Source organism: Portunus trituberculatus, chromosome 41 (genome assembly GCF_017591435.1).
Source record: "Portunus trituberculatus isolate SZX2019 chromosome 41, ASM1759143v1, whole genome shotgun sequence".
Classification (NCBI taxonomy): Eukaryota; Metazoa; Arthropoda; class Malacostraca; order Decapoda; family Portunidae; genus Portunus; species Portunus trituberculatus.
Window position 1 is genome coordinate 9,938,488 of NC_059295.1, and position 7,500 is coordinate 9,945,987.

The 7,500-nt window shown below is 44.8% G+C and overlaps 1 protein-coding gene across 1 annotated transcript in view; it reads right to left on the minus strand.

The window, feature by feature from the left end:
- Positions 1 to 6,579, minus strand: part of LOC123516971 (sphingomyelin phosphodiesterase-like) — a 14,043-nt gene extending 7,464 nt beyond the window's left edge. The window contains exons 1-8 of the mRNA XM_045276771.1: positions 6,425 to 6,579; positions 5,761 to 5,871; positions 4,783 to 5,012; positions 2,730 to 2,897; positions 2,230 to 2,347; positions 1,683 to 1,795; positions 1,380 to 1,552; positions 374 to 565 (exon numbers count right to left, since the gene is read on the minus strand). Of these exons, the coding sequence (XP_045132706.1) occupies positions 374 to 565; positions 1,380 to 1,552; positions 1,683 to 1,795; positions 2,230 to 2,347; positions 2,730 to 2,897; positions 4,783 to 5,012; positions 5,761 to 5,871; positions 6,425 to 6,482 (1,163 nt within the window). The 5' untranslated portion in view covers positions 6,483 to 6,579. The remainder of the gene's footprint in view (positions 1 to 373; positions 566 to 1,379; positions 1,553 to 1,682; positions 1,796 to 2,229; positions 2,348 to 2,729; positions 2,898 to 4,782; positions 5,013 to 5,760; positions 5,872 to 6,424) is intronic.
- Between the last annotated feature and the right edge of the window lie 921 nt (positions 6,580 to 7,500).

The window sequence follows — 7,500 nt, forward strand, 5'->3', positions numbered from 1 at the left end:
GGGTGTGTCTCCTTTCACATGTAGCCCCTGTTCACCTAGCAGTGAGTAGGTACGGGATGTAAATCGAGAAGTTGTGGCCTTGTTGTCCCGGTGTGTGGTGTGTGTCTGGTCTCAGGCCTATCCGAAGATCGGAAATAGTGAGCTCTGAGCTCGTTCCGTAGGGTAACGTCTGGCTGTCTCGTCAGAGACTGCAGCAGATCAAACAGTGAAACACACACACACACACACACACACACACACACACACTCTTACGTAGAAAGACCCCTCATAGTCCCGTCGATGGTGAACTACCTGCAGCCGGGATTCAAAGACTTGAGAACAAAACAATGATAATGTTAGCAATGGGGAAGAGATGTAGCGAGGAGGCGCTCACCAGTTGTAGCTGTAGCAGTAGTTAGAGTTGATGGAGAGGATTCTGAGGCCAGGTTTGATGAGGGTGGAGTAGAAGGCTGAGTAGGTGACACTGGCGGCCACATCAGCAGGCAGCCACGTCTCCCACAGCTGAGTGATTTCGTCGTACAGCCAAGAAATGTCAAACTCTCCCTCCACGTAAGGCTGAGGGAAGCTGCCGGTATACGAAAAGGGGGCAAAGGGTGAGGAGTGAGTGAAGAATGAGGAGAGAGGAAAGTGTGGGCAATATGTTATAGTACTCCATTTTTTCTGTTCCCTACTCGTTTTTTTTTTTTTTTTTTTTTACCGCATCCACCATCTTGCCTCCTCTCCTCCCTTCATCTCCTTGGCTCCTTGGCCTTTGTAATGTACACTGCTTATCTAACTCCATTTACAGTCGTGAAATATATTACACATTCTTTACCTATTCTATCCCTTTTTCTATTATTTTTTTTCGCTTTTGTTTTCTTTCTCTCTCTCTCTCTCTCTCTCTCTCTCTCTCTCTCTCTCTCTCTCTCTCTCTCTCTCTCTCTCTCTCTCTCTCTCTCTCTCTCTCTTTGGACTTTTGTGTGGCCCTTTGTATTACTGTGAAGTGCAAAAAATGATCCGCATCCGTGACCACAATTGTAGATCTATGAGGATGAAAGAAATATACAACGCCATCCGTCAATATTGATATCTTAAGAGCCGCAGTTTATCGGCAACCGAATCCCATCTTCGCATCCGCACCACTACAGTACTCTGGATCTCCCTGCCTGCTTCTGTATTTCCCTTACCTTTGACTTGAATTCTCTTACGAAGGTGGTTTCAAAATACTTTTCCATTTTTTTATCATCTTTTGGCTCTATTCCTTTTCTTTTCTACCTAATTATGATCTCTATCCAAAGTCCCTATTTCAGAGCACTCCCTTCATAAACACCATTAACTCCTAACACCGAACTTCAAGTGGCAGCCTCCACGAGACACCACCAGGCAGGCCAGGCACTCACGCGTTGACGGGGTGAGCCTCGTGGTTGCCGATGGCCGGGAAGACAGGCACGTCAGGGAAGAAGTCCTTGATCATCTGAACGCTGTCCCGGATCGTCTGCAAGTTGGTCTCCTGGGACGTGTTCCAGATGTTGTGCGGCACCAGGTCACCGGTCCAGATGATGAAGTCCAAATCCTAGCGGGGAGAGGGAGGCATGGACTGACTGTCTGTATGACTGCCTGACTGAATGAATGACTAGAGGGTCTTGCAAGGATCTTTCATGGGTATTAGAGGCGTGGCAAGGGCATGAGTGGGCGTGACTCACCGGGTGCTCCTCACTGATGTGCTTGTACAAGGCCTCCAGCAACCTCTTTGGGGCGTCGCAGTAACGGTAGTCACCCCACTTGCCTGCCGCGGCCTCGGGCGTCTCCAAGGGTCCTGCAGGTCACACACACACACACACACACACACACACACACACACACACACACACACACACACACATACATACATACATTACTAACGGTGGGCAAAACTTGTTGAAAGTTTTGAAGTAGCATTCTTAAAAACTGTGCTACTATTACAACAACAACAACAACAACAACAACAACAACAACAACTACTACTACTACTACTACTACTACTACTACTACTACTACTACTACTACTACTACTACTATTAGTACTGCTGCTTCTGCTGCTGCTACTATTACTATTATACTACTTCTACTACTACTACTACTGCTACTCCTCCTCCTCCTCCTCCTCCTCCTCCTACTACTACTAACACTACCATTTATTTCATAATAGTAACACCAGTATAAACATCAAAGCATCTCATTATCACAACTACCACCACCACCACCACTCACCACTCTCGGCGCGGCAGCAGTGGTATCGCTCCCCGCACTCAGCATTGCTGCCCTCCAGATAGTGAGGATCGTAGTGCGTGTCAGCAAGATGCAGCACCTTCATCACTGGGGAACCGGGCTGCACTCATGGGTCGGGTCAGGGAGTGGCGGGACGAGGCGGAGAGAAGAAAACGGGACATGTTAGTTTAGTCTTTTACACGTAGAGCATTAAGGTTTGTCGATTTATTTTCCTTTCCTTTTCATTTCTTATTATTTTTTCTACTATATTTTGTGAGCCGGGTATTCATACGTCTGTCTACTGTATGTGTATGATAGTGCTGTTGTTGTTGTTGTTGTTGCTGTTGTTGTTGTTGTTTTTATAGTATTAATGGTGTATTCTATGAAGCATTTCTTTTGTCTTCTTTTTTTTTTGTATGCGTTTTGTGGCATTTACATTTCATCAAAGTACTCTCTCTCTCTCTCTCTCTCTCTCTCTCTCTCTCTCTCTCTCTCAATCTCACCGCGGGCGTGGGGGGCGGGGTAACAGGGGGCTTGGGCACGTCGGGCATCGTCACCTCCCACACGCGGTTTGGGTTGTTGGTGGTGCAGCCGAAGCCACTGAACATCATGCCACACACGTCCCGCCCAGTCAAGCCCTCCGTGTTGTGCAGGACGTAGAACACCTGAGGCTGGGGGCGTGAGGGAGTGATGAGAGGAAGGGCAATGGAGGAGTGGTCGTTTATATAAGGATAGTAGCGGTGGTGATAGTGATGGTGGTGGTAGTGGTAACGGGGATTGTGAAGAGTTGCATGTAGGAGAGCAGGAGGAGGAGGAAAAAGGGCTAAAAAAGATAGAGAAGGAGATGAAAAAGAGTGTAAAGAGAGTGTGAAGAGCCAAGTAAGAAGGAAGAACGTAAAAAAAAAGGGTAGATGAAGAAATTAAACAGAAAGAGAAAAGGAGAGAAAGAAAAAAAAGAGAGAGGAATAGACGAAGGATAATTGTGGCATTAACGAAAGTGAAAAACAAGATAGAAGAGGAGAAAAAGAAAAAAATAGATAGAGGAAGAGATAGGACAATAAGAACATATGAGAGAGAGAAAGAGGGAAAAAAAAGATGGGAATAGAAGATAAGGAATTGAGTACTTGTGGTAATAATGAGTGTGAAGGAGGAGGAGGAGGAGGAAAAGAAAAAAAAAGATTGAGAAAGAGGTGGAACAGAAAAGAGAGAAAAAGACAAGAGGGAATTGAAAATAAAAAAATGATAGTTGTGGCAATAATGGGAGTGAAAAGTCAAGTAGAAAAGGAGAAGGGAAAGGAAATAAAAGACAGTAAGATATGGAACAACAGGAAGAGAGGAAAGAGAAAATAAAACCGGAATAGAAAAAGATAAAGAAGGATGGTTGTGGTATTAACGAGAGTGAAGAGCCAGATAGAGGAGGGGGAAAAAAAAGCAAAAACGACAAAAAAAGAAATTTAATAAATGAAAGAGAGGAGCGAGAAAGAAAAAAAAAGAGGGAAATGGATAAAGATAAAGAAGGCTGGTTGTGATGAAGAGCCAGATACAGGAAGAGGAGAGGAAGAGGTAAAGAGACACGACAAAGTGACAACGCAGCAAAGGGAGAAGCAAGTAACTCTCCAACAAAAAGAGTTCATTACTCAAAAATGGGAAGAAAATTAAAGAGAGACATACACTAATTATCGGTTCATTCTTTATTCATCTATATCGTACTTAATTTATGTACGCTCATCAACTACTTACGAGACCAAGAGAGGATAGTTTCTTGATAGTTTCTTGTAGTTTTGACAATAATACTAGTTAGGATTGTTGCTCTCTCTCTCTCTCTCTCTCTCTCTCTCTCTCTCTCTCTCTCTCTCTCTCTCTCTCTCTCTCTCTCAGCATAAGAGAAACATAAGAACATCAGAAGAGGTACGCAGGTAATACAATAAACCAACAGCCACTCCCCGGCCTTGTACGCAATGGTGCACTGCCACAGACAACAGTAACAGCAGCCAGGGAGAGTCACAAGAACACAAGAGCACAAGGGAAGCTGCAAGGGAATCAAAAGCTTTACGTCGTATCATCTTCTCTCCTCTGACAGACTGTCTTCAGCCTCTTTCTCACCGCCGTAGTGTTGCATCTATTGCTATCCTCTCACGCTATTTTCATGACAGCTGTTCCTCTGATCTTGCTAACTATACCTACCTCCCGTCCTCCCGAGGCCTTGCTGCAAAAGACATTCTTCCTTCTCTCATTTGTATTTGTTTATCTCTCTAATGCAACAGTTAACCAGTAATTTCAATCATTCTTTCCATTCTCCGGGAAACTCTGGAACTCCTTGCCTGCATCCGTATTTCCATTTAAGAGGGAAGTTTCAAAACATTTATCCTTTTGTTTTGGCTGACTTTTGATTCTGTTCGGGGACCGGCACCTCTGTATGCTTTTTTTTCTATAATCATATTTTTTGTTGCCCTTGGCCGGTTCTCTTCCTACATAAATAAAAGAAAAAGCCATCAGGGCTAGAATACTTGACGGCGGCGGGGAAGTGACCGTAAATAGAATACAGTACACACATACCTCAGCCAGCGCAATGAAGTTCTCACACAGCTTCTCACTAGCGATGCCGAGATTAATGCACAGTTTGGTGATCATGGCGGCAATCTCCATGGGGTCGGTGCCGTTCTGGAGAGAGTGCAGCACCTCGTTCACGCCCAGGTTACAGGTGGTGCAGAAGAACAGGTTGCGCGGTCCGTCCCTCACCCCGCCGTCCAGCTCGCCGCCCAGCATCAGGGAACCCAGGTCCAGCTCTAACGCGGAGTGAACGAGGCGACGACGAGGGCACATGGACGGAGGTACACGAGGAAGAACAGGAGGAAGAATCAGGATAGAAGAGGAGAGGAGAACGATGACAAGAAGAAGAAGAAGAAGAAGAAGAAGAAGAAGAAGAAGAAGAAGAAGGAGATGATGATGATGATGATGAGGAGGAGGAGGAGGAGGAAGAAGAAAAAGGAGATGATGATAATGATGATGATGATGATGAGGAAGAAGAAGAAGAAGAAGAAGAAGAAGAAGAAGAAGAAGAAGAAGAAGAAGAAGAAGAAGAAGAAGAAGAAGAAGAAGAAGAAGAAGAAGAAGAAGAAGAAGAAGAAGAAGAAGAAGAAGAAGAAGAAGAAGAAGAAGAGGAGAAGGAGAAGGATATGGAAAAGGAGAAGGTGGAGAAAGAAGAGGAGAGGGATGTGGAAAAAAGAGGAGGTGGAGGAGGAGGAGGAGGAAGAGACAAGGGAGGAGAGGTTATTATGTTACTGCAAGAAACGTCTTTTGAAAGGTACTACGCACTATCATAAAGTTTGTCATTACTCGTACGTTCACTGAGCATGAGGTGACAGGCGAGGCTGGAGGTGACATTAAGAAAACCAAGGAAAAGTATCAAGACAAGTAAAACGTGACAATAAGAATGGAATAAGCAAGTACTTCATAGTGGGAGCCGTTGCAAAGCCTAATATCATGCCAACGACTGACTAGATAGTAAGTAGATTGGACTGGCGCCTTACTCACCCTGAGCCACCCGGCGGAGGGTCGGCCCGGTGTATCCCGTCTTCATGGCATCCCTGAACTCCTGCCTCAGTGTCTCATGGAGCGGACTATGGTCGAGGGGCACGCCGGTTACTGACAGAAGTAGAGGGAAGAACATAACTTTATATGTATTTTCGACTATTTTTTTCTTCTTTTCGTACTGAAATCTTTACAGTAATGTCTGGCACAACACCGCGTGACAGCGTGGCCAGCCAGGCGGGTGGCGAGTAACAGTAGGATTTAGTGTTTCTTTTTCATGTAAGAGTGACACTGGCCTAGAGCTACGAAAACTTGGAAACGGAAAAGTACTTAATGAATCGCAAGTCTGTAAATGAGAGGACCAAGAAGATTATGCAAAACTAGAGAAGTGCCTTAAAATATCCATCGACTTGAGATCCAGTGAACACAAGGCAAGGAATTAATACTTTATAAAACAATGTTGCTTGTACAACGAAAACTTAACTCACAACCTTCTTCATATAAATACAATAGCCGTAACTTGATGTGACAACCTGGAAGTTCTAAGGCATTACTGAATGACCGTCTGAATTCAAAATCATTAAACTGTAAGCGTAAAAGAAAAGAAAGACAGGAGCAGAGAGCACACTGTGACAGTCTTCCCAGGGCGTGGTGTGCGGAGCCTCACCGTGGGTCAGGGCGGGCAGCAGCAGCAGCAGCACCGTGTACAATCTCCCCGTCGTCATGGTGGTGACTGTACCGGGTCTCTGCTGCACCGCCTCGCATCACCTCCGCTGTGGCCGTGACTCCTGCATCATATCAGCGACATGGCCATCTCGTAACCTTAAAACATCTTGACGTAAAGGAAACTCAAGCGTCTTATCGTGTTCTTCCCTAATACATATCCATATGCAAAAACGCTCAGCTCACAAAGATGATAAAGCTCACAAAGATGATAAGACAGGTTTTCAAGAGTATTTCTGCTGATGATAATATAAAAATAAAGTTAACTCGCCATTACACTCATAAAAACGCACTCACTAAAAATAACTTTAATTAGAAACATTTGAGAGAAGTGGAAGTCAGTTGTGGAAGTGTGTTAGAGCATGGTCCATAGATAATCACAGTGCTAAATTGTGTTTGTAGCACGCTGTCTTCTGGCGTCCCACAATGAAAGTCAAGGATACGAGCTTGAATCCCACCACGTACAGCCTTAAAACACTTTGCCATTTGTTGAGTGGTTTAAAGTTACTTACATGTCACCATGATACCCAGGTTCTAGGTGGTTACACTCAAGATGAGCTTGGGCGGTGATATGGGCCCTAATGTGGGTACAACTATAAATAAAATTGCCTGCGCCACTAATGGGCGAAAGCTGAACAGCGCTTCCCATACACTCTTCAAGTGTGCCTACAGGCGCTATAGGCCTTACCGTAAAAAAAAAAAAAAAAAAACCCTACCCTCGCCTCAAGACTTCAGACACGTGCCGCCCTACTTTTCTTTTTCTTCATCACCATTACCTAACGCGCCGCCAATGCCGTCCGTCTCCAGGAGTTACGTCGCTGCTAATGGCGGCGGCGGCGGGGGCGGTGGCGACGGCGGTGGTGGTGGTGGTGGTGGCGGTAATAAAATCAGCTTTTACTTTAGTTTCAACATCACTTCCTTATGTCGATTCTTCATCTTCAGGATTCAAGTCGTAGTCTTAATTGAAATTTCTATCTTAACTTTATTTTTAATTTCAATTTTTTTTTATCCTAGTAGATA